Here is a 20,888-nt window from a genome sequence, read left to right as displayed (position 1 = left end):
CAACGCTTGCTAAACCTCCATCGAATGTTTAAGATGTTCTTAAGATGTACGGTATTTGCTCACTCAAACAGTAAGGCTTTCGTTTTAAGATGAGATCGTTTGACACGTTAGTGAAAGCAAATATATCTTTTCTTGTTTATTCAACTGAGACACCTTTTCATCGTATATTTGCTTTTGTCTTGACCTGCTATTGTCATAAACAAGGAAAACCTGAGGTTTCCTTTTTGCCTTCTGATTGAGAAGCTGTTTCTTTTTTATCTCATTCTACTCGCGCACGAATGCACCAGAACGTCAACGGAGAATGAAAGTCCAACATAAAGGAGTAAAGTTCGCGCCATATATCAACCTCTCAAAAACATTGCATACTCCCACGCCAAGAACTGTCATAACTAATGAAATCTTATTGTTTTCCCTCACAAAACAATGTCCACATCAATGATAAGGCACAACGTCTGAATATTGATTAGCATGCTATTTCACTATATCTTTTCTATTAAAAAACACGTGGAGTTTCGTATGTTCTCTCAGGTCACGGTTTTAAGCCAAAAAACTGCTTTAGTTTTGGAGAATCGTTCGAATCCGAATTTAATCCATTGATGAAACGTTTAGTCTACTCGATCTTATTTAGTATGATTACACGAGACGCCTGCCACATGTTCAAGTGGCCTTTATTGGTTGCTTCTCTAGAACAACTCCGTTTCTAGATAATGGCAGGGTGACACAATGTATTCTCTCGCTAATAACTGACATGATACATACAAAGAAAGTGAACTTTATACAACGTGAGTTGTGCTTTTGCTAAAATTCGAATATCCATAAAACTATAACAACAGGGAAAGTATGCAAATATAACAGTTCGTATTTTTTAAATATATTATTGTTATCTCCAATAACATCCGTATCACTGAGAAAAATATGTCTCAATTTATTCAGTCACAAGTTATTCAGGAAACAGTCGGACATATCGATTCGATTTGTTATGTCGCGTTAAAAAACGATACGTGTAACATTTTCCCAAAGCAAGACGCCAGCAAAATTTACGCCTGACAGAATGCACTAATCTTCTCTACGTATCGGTGGAGCTGTTCTTCAAGGTTAATTTTTATTGGCTGGTAGTGTTGGCATAAAAGTGTCACGCAATGGCGTGACTAGCGGATCCAATACTTATTTTAAATAACCTATGAAGAGTTTTCAAGCTGGTTTAGCTATTTATTGAGTTTTATCTGGAAGGGAGCAACAGTGATGTGAACTAACCGGAGGGAAAACTGTTAAAACAATGCTTGGTATCGCTCAAGTTTAATATCCGGCAAGAGCAACGGCTTTATTGTGCTATCTTTTCCTCTTGGCGAGGGAGAAACAGTCGATCCCCTCTTCCGCGCAGGTATGGCTAAATAGGGACCAAAACGATTGTGTTTTCCTTTACTTTAGAAGAATCATAACGGAATATCGGAAGCATGCATATTATCATAATTGAATTGTATACATAAAAAATTTCTTTATTGGCCCAGAGGAGAGGAAATTTAGTACAGAAAAAAGCAGCAGGTCTGTCCACACGAAAGTACATAAACCGAAATGTTTCCGTTCATTTGAAGACCTTCCACTCCGAAGAGAGCGAAATTGCGAAAAATGGCGTTCCTTGCATTGTGTATGTGTAACAACTCGTAACAGACTTTGCAAAAGACGCAAATCATCTTTAGAGTCTGTTTAGAAAGGGATCTTTTTGATAGCGCCGCAGGAGGCGCGTTTCTCCTTCAGTGGAAAGATTTGAGACGAGTCAGGGAGAGGTTGGCAATGGATTTAGCACTAACGAATTATCAGTGCTAAACCCCTTAGAGACCGTTGCCGTACGGTCTCAAATTTTCTCGAGAGCGAAAAAACAATCCTGCCGAAGCGCATATGATAAGGACCTAATCTCAGGCTAAGAAAATAAAAGAGGAGTGCGGGTACCGTTACTCGAGCCTAGATCAAAATAAGCGTTATGCCCATCCTATTGTATAGGTGTATAATGATAAATAAATGAATGAAAAAATCATCTCGATCAGTTCCGGATCCCGGTTCCTCGGAGTATAGCCATAGTACTCAACTCCGGGCTTAAATAAATGCCTTAGTCTAGCTTACCTTACCACTTCGGGCCTTAAAAGGCCCGCCTCTATTCCCCTTAGTGCCGAACATTCCTGCATATATTAAAAAGTTGCTGCTCTTCATTTGGAGATTCCAAACAAGAAAAACCCTTAACTAATCCAAGGATCCAAGGGAGGGTAAAGTGTATCCTCTCTTGAAAGATCAAGATGGTATTACTGTTGGTAAAAGAGGCAGAGGACAGGGTAGTCTAGCACAAATAGTGGCATGACAACATCACTAACTGGTCAGGCCTCCTTGCACCAAGCCACCCAAGTCTGTGAACTCTCGTATATGCGCACCCGTATTTGCCTATGGTGATCGAAGGATCTGGAGCTGTTTTCAGTTGGATCGATGTGACATTCATTTTTAAAGAACACAAATTTTTTGCCAATAAGCAGTCTTACACTAATTCCACTGTAAGTGCTTCCTTGCTGTGAGCGAGTGGCGCGCGCACGTAAACAAAGTGGCGACGTTTATCATGTCCGGAAGCGGCTCCCTAGTGAGGGCAAAGTTCGTTTCGTCGTAAATTAACAAACACGGCCATCCCATTTGCTTTGATAGGAGTTTCTTTAAATAGACTTTACTCATGTAGAAATGATTAACGGCGAATTAGTTTCATGACAAGTAACAAACAGTCGAAATTCCATTGACGTCACAGGTATCAATCAAGACCCATTTACGGAATGATCTGAGTAAAACAAAGTTTGTTTATTTTTCCGTAATATCAATCGAAGTGCTTTTATATATACCTCATTTTGTACAAATCTGTTGCCAACCTTCTTTTTAACAAAAATCAGCGCTCTAAAAGGCATTAGCTGATACTCGACGCGATGAAAACTGATTAGAATTGAAAGCGATAACGAAAACTTAAAAAAATTCGCTTATCAAATGTGTTGCACACATTGATATCAGAAAATATTTTATGACTGTTTTAGGTGAGGAGACAGTTATATTTAGCTGCACCAGAAGTGTTGCTCAGTCGGTCTATAAAAGCAGTTTCGTTTTATGAAAAACCGTCTAAAACATAGTGAAAAAAGTATATCAATAGTTAGATAAAAATAAAGACAGTGAGAGAGGGATAAGGAAATAAGAGCTGGAATAATATCTAGCCATATTGACCTAAAAAATTTAGCAGTGAAAGACTTGATCTGAGGTATTCCTGAACGGAAAGTTTGTCTTGCAGGGAAGGGACATACTCTTTATACGATAAGGATGGCTCCTTTAAAAGAATATCCTTATCATGACTGATATTGTATGTTTTGCATCTAACCATGTTATAAAATTAATTCATAGACGTGTTCTCATTTGTTTCAGATTGGTTGTCGACCTTATGATCACGCATTTCTGCTACTGCTGTTCATGTATTTGTTTAAAATAAACTAAGATACGTATGAAGCTAAATTAATTGTATATTTTTAGCTCTAGTTGAGAATAATTTTTAAACATACTCTAAAACATGCGCGTATGTACAGCTGTTTCAGGGTAAACTGTGCATGTATGATAACAAGTGACAAACAGACGAATTAACATCCTATTATAGCATTATTGTCTCAGTTTTATAGCCTCTACCAGCCGATATCATTTTAGGATTTGTTTAGATATTGGATTTCTTGACTCATTAGCAAACCCTCTTTCACGAAATGTGTCTATCACGCGAATAAATTGATAAACATCTTTTTTTTCCGCGGAAATATAACAGGATAAATTTCAAAGTTATTGCATAATGGATTGAAAAAGAGCATACTACATGCACGTTGACAAGCGGATATATTTCATGACTGTTTTCGGTTAAGTGGCAATATATATTTAGTTGTACCTCCCCATGAGCTTTTATTTAGTTTTACGTTGTAATGATCGTTTACGTAAAGAGTGTAAATGTAATTTTTGAAGTGTTGAAATGATATACCAACAACCGATTGCAGCCTTTCTACAGAAATAGGAGAATAGGGAAATAAGTTGGTTCTTTCACTCATTCCAGTAGTACTCGATTTGAGCACTTCTTCCTGAGATGCTTATATTCGGTACTAAGTCCTAAAAAGCGATTCCACTCATTTTTTTCATTTCCACGAGGCAAACAGTCCGATATACGGGTGACGATCGGATGATATGGGCGTGAAAATTAATGCACATCTGGCGCTCTTGATTTAGCAAAGAAATATACAATACAGTAGAAAAAAACATGAAAACACAGCCGCGGACAGGAAGGTATTCAAATCGTCGAGATGTCGAGCCGAATGCTGTCAAAAAAGACTTAACTAATCGGCAGCGATAGAGTTCAAATTAGTAAGTTGTTCAAATGCTTTTACCATTGCGTCACACGATATAATTGCTTCGCGTGGGTGCTAATCTTCCGAAGATTTACATATGCAAACGATTTTAAAAATTGGCTCGAAAAGCGCGTGATTACTCACCCGTGATCCAGCTTAAAGGCACCCTCATACCACACATAAACTATCAGATAATATTTAACCGCCTGCAATGTTGACTATTTGTGCTATTTTTTGTGTTGATTTGTGCATTGATGTCCGGTTGGACTGCAAATCGTCTGTTTCGTGAAAAAGGGACGAAGTTGGTTGCTAGTTCGTGATCCATAACTTATCTATTTATATAGCTTGTCGTGATATCGAGATATCGAGATATCGGGACTTCGGAGAACACGCTGTCGTAATTCTTAAGCTTCCTGTGATCGCAACGTGATTGTTGTTGACCATTCACACCTTTTGATCTCAACGGACGTTTCTGTCGGCTTTGTAAAACTGTTCGGCAGCTCTTCTTGTTCCTAAGCTACAAGTGATTGATAAATATGACAAACTTAAATGGTCCTGTGCACAACAATACAATGGAAAGCATTCTCAAAAACCTGAAGACTTCAATAACCTGTCCTCAGTGTTCCGACGCGTTCAATGATCCTCGATTGTCGCCTTGTTTGCACAGCTTTTGCCGCAAATGCTTGGAGCAATTGTGGAGCCAGCATTCGTCCAAACGTTCTTTCCGATGTCCAGTCTGCGAAACCGAAGAGACCGCACCGGTTGAAAGCCAAGAGTTTGAAATATCAGAGTCGCCATCGGATTTTCATCTCAATAGGCTCCTAGACCTCAACACGCTTAAAAAGTTGAAAGATCAACCCGGCGAGTGTCACAACTGTAATGAAGTAACCTTTCTAGAAACGTTCTGTTTCGACTGTGATGCGTATCTTTGCTCAGCCTGTACTAAAGCGCATACGCAGATGACTATGAAAAAGAAGCATCGGGAACGGAAGCTGCGCGAGTTCCGCAGCGCCGACTTCGAAAGGTTCTACAGGCGACCGATTTATTGTGAACACGAAAGAAAAGATTTGGAGGGTATCGAGTTTTATTGCCCGGAATGTAACAGCTACATGTGCGGCCTCTGTAACATCATCGACGAAGAATACCATACCACAAGCGACATTCAAGAAATAGCCGACAGAAGCAGTGTAGAAATCAGCGAGAAGGCCGCCATCGTTCGTGGTAAATTCCGCGAGATTCAAACGGGAATTCGCAACACGGAAAATCGCATGGACGAAATCGATAGGTGCGTGGCCGAGCTGAAGAATGAAGTGAATGCTAAAGTTGCTAATCTGGTGAAAGTGCTCAACAGTCATGGCGAAGAAATGATTCAGCTGTTAGAAGATATCCGAATGAAAAAGAAAGAAAAACTTTTGATGCAGAAGCGAAATTTTGAGAGGCTAAGCAGTCAAACTACAAGTTCACTCGAGTTTGTTGATTCTCTTCTGGGTCGAGAATTCGCAGCGGAGGTCATGATGCTGAGAGATCGCGTGATCTCCCGACTGGAGACTTTAAGCGATTTAATTGTCGACACGCGACCAGTGGAAGGGGCAGCCTTGGCGTACATTCCAAATCCGTCGCTAGTTAGCATTCAAGAATCTGCGTCTTTCGGTAACATTGTCACTGGCAAAGCTGATCCTCTTTCCTGCTTTGCAGATGGCGAAGGGCTAAGGACTGCCTTCGTTGGGGAAGAATCGTGCTTTGTGGTAACGACTCGTGATTTAAACGGCGATGAATGCTACAGTCTAGCAGACCGCGTCACAGTCCACGCCACGTCTAACAACGGAGACGTCATTGAAGCTAAAGTCAAAGACACGGAGAGCGGATTGTACGAAGTCACATATGTTCCAAAGATGGAGGGCCTATACTCCTTGTCTGTTAAAGTGGGAGACCAGCATATACAAGAGAGTCCATTTGAGGTTAATATCAAGCCTCCAGTCATGCTGCCGTGCAAGTCTTTTGGTTCCGTCTCTGGTGCAAATGGCCTTTATACCCAACCACACGGATTAGCCATAAGCAGCACAGGAGACATTGCCATCTCCGACACTCAGAAACACTGCGTCCATCTGCTGAGTCCAGATGGTGTGAGCAAAATGGACTTTGGAGGAGACGAGCTTAGTTACCCTGTAGGAGTCGCGTTCGACATGACTGAGAAGAGCATCATCGTAGCTGACAGGGACAATCATCGCTTGCTTGTGTACAGCATCAAAACAGGCAAATTAATTCGAAAAATTGGTCGAAAGGGAAATGGCGATGGACAGTTCGATGGCCCGTCGGGTATCTGCGTGGACGGTGAAGGTCGAATCATCGTCGCTGATTGGAACAATCATCGAATCCAAGTGTTCTCCTCTGATGGCCTATTTCTTTTTAAATTTGGAGATATGATGAAGAACAAATTAAAGCACCCAAGAGCCGTGACCTTTTGCAATGTACGAAAGCGATTTGTCGTATCGGATACCGGTAATAACGTTATCAAAGTTTTCGGACCTAAAGGAAAATTCTTGTACAGTATTGGAAAGCCCGGAGTCAAGAAAGGAGAGCTGTACAGTCCCCGTGGAATCACTGTGGACAGACTTGACCGAATTGTGGTTTGCGATTTTGATAATCATCGCGTTCAGTTCTTCCGATTCGATGGTATATGCTTGAATTCGTTCGGCTCCAAGGGCAAATCACCCGGACAGTTCGATCGCCCAATGGGCGTCGCTCTTTTGAATGATGACCAAATCGTTGTCAGTGACTGGGGAAATGATCGAATTCAAGTGTTTTCAACGGATCCGCAAATGAAAGTAACACTGCTTCATGAAAATAACAACATGAATAATTGATTGCTGTAACCTCCTACCTTAGTTGATTACCGAACGATCAAGTGCAGTTTTTCGCAGATCACTACTTCGGTCAAAGATAAAATTGTCGTAATTATTGATTTCAATTTCCTATTGGAGTATTTCACCTTAAGAGATTAGGGTGAATATTTCTGATTTAAGATCACTTCACTCTTGAATGTAGATACAGTCAATTACCAAATTTGGAAAGTTACTTTTAGTGTAGCCTTCGCTTAATCTTTGCATGTACTTTTTGAGTTATAACATAGAACAAATTTTACATTATATGTACAAATTGGAATATAATATAATTCGGTTTTCAGAATAATCTCAAGTGAAGGAGTTCGAAATGTATATTTTCAAGAGTTCCACACATTTTTAAGGTCAGGTGAATCTAACGACTTTATTGAACTCATGGAGTTTCGTTTAGCGTTATCACTAATATTGTTTTCGTAGATGTTAATATATTACACACTCTATGTATTCAGTACTTAGATTTTATAATTTAAGGGTTTATTAATCGCTTGACTGAAAATTACGTGGCGTGTAACCGCCCGTATTAATATCGTTGAAGAGTTGGCCATCAAGCGATGGTTGAAAGACAACTTTTATTGCTTCTCTTATTAAGGGAACTGTGTATAGGTGAATTTTTTAAAGTAATAATGGAATTTTTTAAAAGATAAGAATCCTGGCAATTTTTGTCTGTGTTTTTTTAAGTTTTCTTTATTTTTTTTCCCTCCAAAAGGCCGGTTTAATTTTGTTGCGATTAATTATGTATTCACAAATCCCTTTCAAATGTGAAGGGTTATCTTAATATTCATATGACCAATTCTAAGTCCTACGCTGTTTCTTTAATTAAATTTCCCTGTAAGTGGCCATCGGCGAGTTTCGTCTTACATTTCTGAACAAGATAGCTACCCCTTTCCACGCGTCTCAAAATTCGTCCGTATTACCTACTAATTCTCTCAATCAAGATCTTGACTTTACTCAAGATATACAGCCCCCGATTTTTTCTATCAAGTTCATTTCCACTGTGGTTAACTCCCAGGCCATGCAGGCTTTTTATTGCAGTCATCGATATCGCTTTGGAGACCAAACCAAGTACGCAATAAACCATTTTCTCAGTAATACTTTGAGAGATGACTTTTTTTTAGCGCAAATTAAATGACCTCAAAGCTAGAAAGATGGGTTAGATTTATGTCCTTCTTATCAGAGCATGAGAAACAATTAAATTTAAAAACTTTTCCAAAACTGAAAAATAAGATCTCAACGTAATGTTTTTCAAAAACAGAACCGGAAGTCAAAGGTAGTCGTATTAGTTTTTGTATTTTTTTTGCGTTTCACATGGTGTTGAGATATTTCTCAAATCTTTCTTTCTTGCTCCTTTTTTTTTCTTCAACTAGTTACTGATTGAAATTAGTTGACAACTCCTTTCGACTGCAACTCTTTTTGGAGCACTCAGTTCGTGAACGGTAAGGAGCATCGGAGTGGCAGAGCTAGTGTAGGTAACTGCACCCAGATGAACCCTTCCACTCTCCTAGCAGACCTGCGAGAAATTTCTCCATACAATATTTATAGACACAGCCGCGAACAGAGAGATAAGATATTGCATGGTTTAACGCCGAATCCTCATAGCTCGAGTCACGAGAAAAGTACCGCTAACAGAGTTTTAATTTCTACGTAGACTATCGAAGTAATAGGTTAAGTTTCTTATCCCCGCAAGGCAGGCATTAAAAGGAGCAAAGAAAACTTTTGTTTCATTCCTTCGAGCAGATTCTCGGGTGGGCGAAAATAAAAAAAAAATTGGCAAGGTTGAATAGTAACTATTAAAGATCAAATTGGTAATACGAGCAACTTTTTTTGTAAATGCAGCTCGACTTAGCTGACAAATGACAGTCTGGAAAGTTTTATTAAGACAGAAGCTTCTTTAGGTGGGTTTATAGCACACACCAAATAGATATCAGCTGATCCATAATTATATTTCCTTGGCAAGTAGAACGAGTGGGTAACATGAATTTTGTTAAGGCGCTAAACACATCCTGATTAATTTAATATTAATTGGATATCATTCCAGTGACATTTTTAGAAAGGTTCTTGAGAATCTTTCTAACTCTGGGTCTTTTATTGAGAATAAGCGTTGAAAATGTTTAGGGTTTTACAACCGAAAATAGACCTTCATGCAATAAGGCCTGTAAACTAAACTACCGATACAATTTAGGATGTTACATCAACAAATATAAATTTTCAACCTACCTACTGCTGATAACATCTTCCAAAATCAATGGAGAATGGACTATTTACATTACTGCTGTTAGATTTTCAACTGTTATATTACTCACTTTACGAAAATGTTCAGACATTGAAAGGCAGAAAATAAATTGCTTGCTTTAGTTCACGGTGTGCGATGATTGGAAACTATTTGTTCTTCGTTTGAACCATAATGAACAGAAGTAACTGCTTAGGAAACCCTCAAAATGAGTCCAAAATTTCTTTGCTGTATGTTTTTGCTTGGTTTCTTGCACATGACTGAGCTCGACGCATTCGAATATATCAATTGTGTAAAGCTAAAAGGAAGACACACTTCCATAAATTCATTCCGAAAAGAAAAAAAAAAAAGATGAAAAATGGTTCACTGGATCTTTTTATCGCCTTCAATGTTTGCCGGCTTTCCTAACCAGTTATCCCTATTAATATTCTTGAAAATATGGCGTGAGAACGATCGATATTTGGTAAAAGGTAGTTGAATGATTCCCTAAGTTTGCTTTACAGGCAAAAGAGAACAATCACAAGACATGGACACAAAATATCTGTCCAAAATATACATGTAGCTACATCCGTTGAGGACTCAAAATATAAGTTGAGGCAAAACAGTAATCGTTTCATCGAAAAAATAACTTATTTTATGAGATAGTAATTATGTAATTTAGCTTTCCTTTGTTAATATTGTATTCAGGGGTGGCTGCACCAATCAAAAGTTAGGGGACATAACGAGAGAGAAAGAGAAGAGACAGGGAAATAGAACGTGTTGGGGCCTGTCTCTTTCCTTTGGTTAAAACGGCGTTCATTTCAATTCCCTGCACTTCTAAGGAACAAATACAGTGAATAGAAATAACAATGAATATAAAAATAAAGATGAGAAATTGCAAAAATAAACAATCAAACAAACAAAAATCAAGCATCACGTCCTATTTCAAGAGCAGAGGTTGCCCTTGAGTTCCCATAATTTTAACGCTGTTGCTCCAATCAGATGAACCCTGCCACGAAGGTTTGGCATTTGATCCTCTTTTTTCTCTCTTTTTCTCTTTCTCTTTCTATCGACTGATCATTTGTTGGAATCGACAATTTAACAGCAGCCGACACTGAATACAGCCTTCAACACATTTAAGTTCCGTTACATCAAATCCCAGATATTCATCACGCCATAACGCCACTCCGGCTGCTCGGGAGCAACGGCTGCGTTTGATTGGATGTGAGATCTTCTTCCGAGGAGCAGCTCGGGATATCTTCGGACGGACGATTCGGCGAAGGCTCTTCACCGGGAGCGTTAACACATGCACGTTCATCGGAGAAACCAATTCTTCTTGTGCTTTCGCTACTGGATACGTGATCGACGTTTTGTGTTGTTGAACTACAAATCGTATCACGCACGTTTTCCGCTAATGGGTTACTAACGACACGGATCGACTGTCCTTGTGCTAATTCGTGAGCAGTTCTTAAGTCATTGCCTTCGGTTGCGGGGTTTGTACTTGTAGCCGTATGATTTAACCCTGTATTACCAGACTGGTTGGTACTCTGATTACCATTTCTGTCTGTTGTAGATCGATTGGCACTTCCTTGAGCGCCTCCTACAACTGATTCAAACGGAGGCGGGGAGCGCTCCACTTGACTCATAGCCTCATCATACGATGGCAAAATAAAATGAACGTCTCCTGCGTACGCAATGAACGCAATCCTATCATCGTCGCTGTATCGTCGGCTCCTGTACGAAGGGCGCCTCAGTCGCCGGATTCGTTGCCGAAAGCAATATAGGGCTGCTAATAAAACTACCAAAGCACCCAAGGTTGAGCCTGTACTTGCGATCACAATTGTCATCTTATCCAGTTCCCTATTTGGCCTTTGAGAATCGTCGGGCACATCTTCGAGAGAAGCAAAAGTCATATAAACAAACAAATGGATAAAAAACAAAGAGAAAAAACAAACCATAAAATAAGAGTGGGTTTCGAGGCAGTTCTACTTTCCTTTCCTATATTGTAGTAACTATTAGTACTCCTGAGTTGAGAGAGGCCTTGTCTTGTAACCAAGAGCGCACTCCCATAGGTAGTACGCAGATGTACTACACAAAAAAAATGTAACTTACCAGGCTCCTCTGGTAACTTCTCACAGATCATAGAATCCCTGCCTTTCTTCGATATAAGCGTTGCACTGCCGCCCACGTTTTCGCACTTCTTATCGAATTCTGTTGAAGTTACACACTCTGGCTCCGGGGTCTCGTTACAATTAAATAACTCCGTAGATACATCTTTGTTACAGCCTGGATAAAGCCAAACAGCGGAGTCAGCGAAGTCCGAGCAGGTCAAACTCGGCGGCCCCCATAGATAGTAGTCAGGTTTGCAATGCGGTGTTATTTTATCATGAAGGAAATAGTTCGCTTTTTTGGGTTGATATTCACCGTCGATAAGATCCCTTTGCTCGCATTTCAGCATAGATTCTGAAAGTAATCACATTAGCAATCAAAAGAGCTGAAATGGCTGTGCGTTAATTCAAGTTTCATTTTCCGGCGCTGATGTCACATTGCTTCTCATATACACATGGTGCTAATTAAACTGCTAGTTAATCATGGCTTTGGTTTTACGACGACCTTAAATTAGCTTAACTTCTAGGTGATTCTCTCTAGTAATTTTAGGCTTAAACTATCAGGTCTTAACCAAACCCCTCATGTAAGCACTTTCAGGTTTCTACCGTCATTTTCTCCAAGTATTAGGGACCTTAGGCAGTCAGGACGGCAGCGCCGGGAAGAAGTTGATTAAAAAATAAACTTATGTTTTTTAGATTGAATTTCACGAATGGCTAGATGTGTTTAACGACTCTTGCCGCGCCACATCTCAACTTCAGCACAACGTATGTGAGCAGCAGTGAGTTCCAAATGGAAACTGAACTAAATTCGCCTTCGGGTTTCGTTCCCACAACAAGTAAATTTTGGCGATTTCACGTTCCTATTTTGCAGAGGACACGCAAGAAACGCACAGAGGTTTAAAAAGCACATGCTGAACAATTGTTTTGCCCAGTAGATCTTTTGTTTTGCCACGTTCTCGTAGCCCGTCGCCGTTAAGGTTTGCCTTGGGTTTCTATCATTTCCTCAGCTTACTTTGACAGATTGGGGTACGCTGTCCACTCCAGTGGCCACCCGGTTGACACTGCCGTGTACTATTACCAACTAGTTTGAACCCAACGTTGCAGCGGAACCTGGCAACGGTCCCAATAGGAGAGGTTGTCTGATCGGCTTTATGGTTATCAAACGTGACCCTGCCATGTTCTATATCTCCTGGACTTGTACAGATGTTTATCACTGCAAGAATCAAGGAAAAAATACAATACAGCAAGGTTAAGTTGATTTTTTACTTTCTACATGAAGCTGTCATACATTCGTTTAAAACTGAGATGAACATGACATCAAGACAATTCCTCCTGGTCTATAAGTTGTATATTATCCCTATCTAATTGCAGGATGAAACCATTTATAATCAAGTGATTGGTACACAAAACTCGCGCCACTTTTTCAATCAATTAAATTCAAGGCTAAACCATCTCGCCTTTGTCACTCGTTGCGTGTTCCCGCGCTTTTGTAGTTTTCACTTTCACTTTTCATAGGCTTTTTGCGGCATCTTCCTTTGCTCTAATTGGCAAATGTAATTACTTTGTTTTGTTTTATCCCTACGACATTCAACCGTGAGCGCTTTTATGTACGGATGTTGTTAAGAAGGTTATACCTGTACATGAAATTTTTTTTAACCCATAATAGTAACCAGCACCTAATTTCTCCTTTCAACACAGCTGACAAAGCAAACACGGTGGTCATGAGATTAAGAGAAATGATAAACAATTAAATAAGCTGTTAATTTTTTCAACAATACTACAGGAAACGCATAGGGTATAGGGTGATGTGCATACACATTTAAAAATTTAAAAAAGAAAAAACATTTAAATATATATTTATAAACATCTTAAAAATAACGAAAAGAGTAGAAACAACAACAGCAAAACGGAAGACAAACAAAAAACAAAAACAAAACAAGAATACTCAAGTCCTGCTACTTGACAAAGTAGTTATCAATAAACATGAAAGCGATTTTTGCAATAATGAACACTACTTAAGCAGCAGTGAAAAAAAAAGCCTGAAAAAAAATCACCTACAGGCCTAAATTTTCTTCAGCCCTTATTTTCACTATTGCTTAAGTAGAGTTCATAACTGCGAAGATCGCTTTCAAACTCATTTCTTAATTTGCAGTTCACATATATGATTTTCATATATTCACAGTCAAAGTACTTCATAAAATAATCAAATACACATTTGTTTTCTCACACACCACAGCGTGGAGCCTTATCAGACCAGAGTCCAGATTCCATACATTTCAGCTCACTATTTCCTTCGAGCTTGTAATGACGTTCACAAGAAAATGTTGCAGTCTCATTTTCTGTGAAAATTTTTTGTTCGTCTTCAGTAATATAGCGGGGTTCACTAAGGATACCATGGTCAATTTTTACATCTGACGTGCGGCAGGTTTTCACTGAGGGAGAAGAAGAAGAGGAATCAATGTGTTACATCCAGTTCACAATCATAAACTTTACGCAGCAATTGTTCCGAGTTAGTTCTACTGGCCCAGTTCTGCCAAACTTCTATCCCTCTGTATGAAGTAAGAAGGAGTGTTTCCACTGTTCCCAAAAGGAATGTATTCCCATTGCAAACAAACTCCCACAAAATTGGAAAAGTTTTCCGGGAGATTGAAATCTTCCACATTATCAAATCATTTTAAGGGGAAGGTAAAAAAATATTTTCATATACAATGAACAGTCTCGCTTTTAATTGTATTTAAAACTAAACTCAAGTTATCAATTTTGATTGATCAATGGAGTTGGGATTGCATGAAAAATTCCAATCATAGTCTCCTATCTTGGGAAAGATTTGGGCAATAAACAATTAACTACATTGTGTGAATTATAAACACATCAGACAAATAACTACATGTATATAATTCAATGAGTGATCAGTAAAATCAGCCAAACAGAGATATATAAACAAACAGACACTTAGATAGACAGACAAATTAAGACCTATTTCAGTCACTCTCTGGGGAAAAATTCAAACACATTGTACTATGTCCAGTGTACATATATTGCTTGTGGCATTTAAAGCTTTGCAATTCCATTATCTAAATAACACATTTACCACATTTAGGGGTTTTAATCTTTCCCCAAAGTTGTCCTTCATCACACGACATTACAAACGAAGGTTGTAGCTTATCTCTAAAGTCCAGAATTGCATAGCCAGAAAAACAATGGTATGTTGCATATGTAATGGTGCCATCTGAATTGTGGCTAGTGGTAACGTTGCTGTGGGCTATCTTTGGAGGAGGACCACATCTTATTTCTGATGAATGCAAATTAAAAAATAAGCAAATTAATAAAAAATATTGACAAATCTGTAATAAATATGCTGCAGCACCATTAACTATATCTGAAGATGTTTGCCACTTGTCTTGACTGGTAACCAGCTGGGTACTATTGCATTTCAGTTCAGTTTTGTGGAAAACTAGCAGTGAGCCAGGTAAGAATTTTGAATTTTGTTGTGAACTCATCTCATTAACAAAATATACAAAAACTTGGCATAACTAATAGTTGCTTGTTTACACACCCACAATTAAAATTCCTAGATTCATTTCTCTGGATTTAAATGAATAATAAAAGGCTCCATTTGGAAGGCACAAACACATATTAGATAAGTACCATTTTCAAAATGTCATCTTTATTATTCATTTGGATCATTTTAAATCCTTTGGCTCCCAAGAGTGACTTACATGTAACTTCTCTCAATAAAATGCATACTACAGTGTACATCCAGCAAACAGGTCATGAGGATACTCAAACTTACTCCAGTAGAAGTTGTTATCTAGATCTAACACCAAGTTCTAGTGACTAGTTTAAGGAAAAATTATGAATAATAAGATCTTGAGAGCTAAAGGGTTAATTATGTATATTTGTGTTTCAAATGCATTTCAGAGTGGAATGTATCAAGCAAAATTAATCATTGTTTTAAATTATTTTTGTATATGAAAACTGATCACTTTTTCTTTTGCACATTTATTTCTGTTCATGGAGTTAGGCCACTGTAACACAAAGCACCCTCATAAATTATACATGTACAGAGCAAAAAAAATTATGAAAGTAGAAAAAGACAAAAGCTTTGTCTCTTGTTAAGGTTGGCATATTGATGATAATGATATACTGATAGTTTACTATTAATAATAATAATAATAATAATAATAATAAGATCTGCATGCTGGGATCAGCACGGATCCTCAGAGAGGTGCTTAGCATATGAACAGAATGATTGACTTAGTGACTGATGCCCTGGGTGCATGGTTTGTGCCTGGCTGATACACGAATAGAGCACCAGCAAAGACTGTAATAGAAGAGATCATGATTATAATAATAATAATAATAATAATAATAATAATAATAATAATAATGCCACTTCTACAAAAAATCCATTTACTCTTTATAGGTATGAAATATTTTACAGTATCAAATTCTTGCATAATATACATTAAAATTGATGAAAAGGAAAAAATCATAGAAGTACACTATTAAGAGAATATAATAATCTTATCATAGACAATATTAAAAGCTATATCTTAGGTGCCAATTGAGATGTGGATTATCACCCTTTCAAGCACATCAATATTTTCTATGACTTTAGCATGCCTGTTTTGTTCAAATCAGGATAACTTTCTTCACTTAATTTTACCTTCAGTTCCAAATATATAAATTTATGAATACCAGGGAACTACTAATGATGGTACATGTAGGAGCAATAACAATTACAACACTTACTTTCACAAGTGATGTTACCATTCCAGGAATACCCTTGCAAATCATGGTCCTTATCGCACAGGATCTTTGTTGGTCTTCCTTCAGAAGTATAGCCTTTATTACATTCATATTCTACATAACTCCCTATAGTGTTTTGTGGCGTCTGACTTTTCTGATTTGCATTGGGAAAAGGGGGTGGTGGTAGAGGACAACCTGCGAAAAGTAACAGCACAATGTAATCCTCAATTTTTTGAAACCTTGGAGTGATTATCTTCTAATTTCTCCTTACAATATCACCCCTGAAACACACATTAAGGTCATGAGAATATAAGGGAATGATCACCAATAAGAGAAGCTCTCGACTGAAAAACCAATTCTCCTTCTGGGCACCTTAGGAAACATAGAGAATAGTGTGGAGGAAAATATCCTCCAAACTGTATACTGTATACTAGTGTGTAAAGGGTTAACCCTTTAGCTCCCAAAATCTGATTTTTAATTTTCCCCTCTTGCTGCTACAAATTGCTTTGTAAATTAGTTATGAGAATTTGATGTGAGATCAAAATAACAATTTCTACCTGATAAGTTTGAGTATTCTCATTACTAGTTAGCTTGATAACATATGGATATCATAGAGAGAAGATTCATGTGAATCACTTCTGGGAGTCAAGGGAAATGTTTAAGGAGGCACCAACAATAAAGTCCAGGATTTGAATCCCACTCTGAATGACCTTTTTTTTTTTTGCTAGCCCTAAGTTTAACTCCTTCACCATACTTGTAAAAAGGTAACTAGTTTTCCTCCTTTCAGTTGGGATTTTTAGTTGTGTTCCTTTTGATTCAGATCATTGGTAACAGAATATTCAAGAAGGGCCTCGCTTTAATCAGTGTTTCTAGTACTATCAGGTGTTCCCCTCCACAAATAAAGCTTATTATCATTACAATCATTATTACTGATTACAAAAATTATTACTGTCATATTTTGAAGTAGTATCATATTAAAATTTAATGAATGCACGGATAAAGTGAATCCTGATAAATGCTACATTCTCCTCAAAAATTGTGTTGTATTCCCTAGAGACACAGGGGAGTGGTAGTCAGAAGACTTTGCATCAGAAGTCACTTCCATCTTTATTAAGCTCATTACATGAATGTTACACTAATCTCATAGTCTTACAATGTAGCTCCTATCTTCAGAGGCAGAAGAAAATTAGCAATGAACGAGCATCTACTATTATTATCTGCATGCAGCAACTTCTTATGATTCAACCCAACAGATTCTTAACTTCCAGGTTGTGATTGCTAGCATTTATCCCAGAGAACCCCATCATACACAAGATGGACACATCAGAAGATTTTTGAACAAAAGACAAGATTCACCAGTTGCATCCTACAGTACAAAGTATTGAAATACCTTGTCCTTTCACTGGTCTCCCAACTAAAATCTGAGGTTTTTATGTACATGTTCATGTACAAGACTCTGTTTTGTTTAAAGTCAACAAATTTTTAGGAAACGGTGATACATACCTGATGCCTTGCATATTGGTTTTTTCCCATTCCAACGTCCTTTAATGCACATAATCTTTTTGGCTCCCCTGAGAGCATAGTTAGGATCACATGAGAAACTAATGGTGGTTCCGTCATCCATTGGACGTCTCACAGGATGAAATACAAATCTACTGCCATGAGCAAGAAAGCCAGGATCTGGGCAATTTGCTGAAATTGACAGAGAGAAACATAACCAAATCAAATAAAGGTGACAGTTAGGTCTTAGGTCCTTCCTCTGTACATTCTCAGTTGTGAACAATGTATAGCAAAACATCGCTTAAGCATGAGATGGGATTGTTCAAAAGTTCATAAAATGCATGTCAGAAGAACTGATTGGAAAATATTTTCATGATAAGATCAGCTAATAAATGCGAAGCATTGTGAATTTAGAGGTTGATTCCTGAGTTACATCCCAAGTTAGAATTTGATAATCAGGCTACATGTAACTTTACCAGAAAGAGATGAATTTCAACAATTCCTTAACTTCTACTTTGAACCCACAGATTTACAAGCACCTGTTTGGTCTTGGAAATGGATTGAACTCCTGATATAGCAAATAGACCCCTGAAACAGAATTACTTCACTCTTCTCCACAACCCCACTTTAAGGATTATTTATTGGGCACTTTCATGGTTTCCCATACTTGATGGACGGCATTTGTCATGCCAGCAATGAAACTTTTCAGTGCATTACTTCTAGATTAGAACAATATAAAAAACTTGGAGTTTTCCCTTTGTTATTTTAATAAAGTGAATACCCACAAAGCTAGGAATCGAGCTTCACTCACAGAAATATGGAGTAATTTTCTAATTGAGTGGTAGCAAATTGAAAGTTGGAAATATCATTAAAGTTTAGTAGCATCAAATGGCATGTTGAAAGCTCAACTTAACAAGAATAATTTGTTCAAGGTCTGATTCATTAGTATTTTTGTTTACTTTATACAGTTACATGTACATGTGCTGTAGTGCTGGTAAATCTCCAGCCTCTGAAAGTGATTGGTAAAAATATTGCAATGAGGGACTTGAGTACAGCATTATTAATAGAAACTGATTTCTCAAGCACTTTCAGTCAAGACTAATATCTGATTACAGAATATATAAGGTTGTCAAAGTAGGCAAGCAACAGGCTTAGCAACCAGCACATTAAATTTTCACCTTCTACTCTGAAAAATACACCAGCTCTTCCAAATTCTTGAGATTCAATTTTCAGCATGGAAGCATGACATTATTCTGCCTACTTTGTATCACAGTTTTATTATCCGAAAACCTTTTGACAACCTAGGATAAATCTTGGTGACTTGATTTAAAACCAACAACTAGTTGATATAGAGGTAAAGCATCATCCTGAAGTTTGGTTGATACTTGTACAAGCATAGTAAGTTTAGCGGCACAATGGCTCAATTCGTAACATATTTCATCACATTTTTTTGCAGCAGTAAGCGACTAGGTGCATTCCGCATTTTAACACATACGTCATATTGTAAATGGAATACATTTCCAAAGTTTCATGTACATGTAAACTTTGCTATGAGTCAATCTTTCTACAGACTTGAACATCATTTTCAACAAATCTACTAAACATCGTTCTTGGTGATTCCTTGAGTAGTGACAGAAACACGTCGACAACATGCTACATGATATGCCATATTCGATATATTTGTGATCATGATATTTCATATATTACATGAACTTTTGTAATCCAATTTTGTGATCGGAGAGCTGCTTTTCGATTTTATACTATATACCTAATGGAGATGCAGTTGTATGCAACATGAACATTACTGACGTTCTGTTCAAGTAAGCTTAAGCATACATGTATGTGTTTATTTTTACCATATGAAACGAGTTCGATGCTAACTGCCTTGTGGTTATCAATTAAGCGTCCTTTCGACGTATTTAGAAAATAGGGCTTCAAGCTTACTTACTCCTGTAAATGAGGCAGACACGAACATCATATGAATATCAAACTTGGGTACAAAAGAAATCCTGACGTGAGGTGTTGAGCCAACAAACGTAACAGATAAATTATCAGACTTACCGGAAGACATCACAACCATACTCGCCATCACAAAAATGAGCTCTAAGGAAGCTTTGATAACCCAATACATCTCCATTTTGAACAAATCCACCACAAAAAGTGATCGTCTTTAGTAAATAAACTTTTTCTGTGATCTGTACCCTCAGGAAAAGTCAAGAGGTTTTGATTTCAAACTGAATTCGTGGGAGAGAACAAATCGTACGTCCCAACAATGCCAGATGAGAACACTCTGTTGTTCACATAAAAATCCCACGTAATACGGCGTCCAATGAACCAGAAAACAACTAAATTTCTTGAGTCGTCGAAATTATGTCGTAAAAGTAGTTAGAAAACAAAGTCACAGAAGGAATTTCTAGTGATTTGTGCACTGTAGCGTCCGTCTCCGCTATTTCCGCAAACCAGACATCAGGCTTGTGACGTAACCTTGAAAAGAACTGAAACTAGGGACTAAAGAGAGTAAGCGAAAAAGGGGCCCATGTGGGAAACCAAAAGAAATAGGGTCCTCAGCCATGAAGTTTTGGGAAGAGTCAATTTTACGTATGTGCCGTCAGTTTTGAAATGTTGACAACGAGAAAATAAAGTTCCAGGCTTAATATTCCCCCCCCCCTTTTTTTTAGGCAATTGCTGACCGGGTTGTCGATGCTCAATTGCTTTTTCACATCAAGGCACCAATTGTTTGATGACTCTGAGCCTCCACACTCTTGATAAGTTTTTCAGAAATTTTTTTCGAAAGATACCTTTTTTTCTATACGGAAGGTATACGACGACAACAGTTTAACTTCGTGAAAAGATTCTCAGTGGTAGCTTTATGTGTTCGTGACTAAGAAAAATTTAGTTTTTGACTCTCCTTCCTCCACCACGCTTTTTTTCTTTTTACAAAAAAAACGAATATATTCCATGTTGACATGCGTTTGTAAGTAATAGATCACAGTTGACGTCAAAGGGTGGTAAGAACAAAGAGTGGTACACAAGA

At 37.9% G+C, this 20,888-nt stretch overlaps 2 protein-coding genes across 2 annotated transcripts; one reads left to right on the top strand and one right to left on the bottom strand.

Annotated features, from left to right (window-relative positions):
- Positions 1–4,537: 4,537 nt before the first annotated feature.
- On the top strand, positions 4,538–8,432 carry LOC131781834 (E3 ubiquitin-protein ligase TRIM71-like). The gene has a single exon (XM_059098549.2). The coding sequence runs from the start codon at positions 4,925–4,927 to the stop codon at positions 7,250–7,252; it is 2,328 nt and encodes a 775-aa protein (XP_058954532.2). The 5' UTR covers positions 4,538–4,924; the 3' UTR covers positions 7,253–8,432.
- Positions 8,433–9,350: 918 nt separating this feature from the next.
- LOC131781836 (complement component receptor 1-like protein) lies at positions 9,351–20,313 on the bottom strand. The gene is made up of 8 exons (XM_059098551.2): positions 19,916–20,313; positions 17,858–18,046; positions 16,358–16,549; positions 14,694–14,894; positions 13,834–14,034; positions 12,615–12,815; positions 11,607–11,957; positions 9,351–11,385 (listed from the first exon to the last, which is right to left on the bottom strand). Exons 1-8 carry the CDS (start codon positions 19,989–19,991, stop codon positions 10,664–10,666), a joined length of 2,133 nt encoding a protein of 710 aa, XP_058954534.2. The 5' UTR covers positions 19,992–20,313; the 3' UTR covers positions 9,351–10,663.
- Between the last annotated feature and the right edge of the window lie 575 nt (positions 20,314–20,888).

The sequence above is a fragment of the Pocillopora verrucosa genome, chromosome 7 (assembly GCF_036669915.1).
Source record: "Pocillopora verrucosa isolate sample1 chromosome 7, ASM3666991v2, whole genome shotgun sequence".
Classification (NCBI taxonomy): Eukaryota; Metazoa; Cnidaria; class Anthozoa; order Scleractinia; family Pocilloporidae; genus Pocillopora; species Pocillopora verrucosa.
Note: the sequence above shows the minus strand (reverse complement) of the source record. Positions and strands in the feature narration are given on the sequence as shown.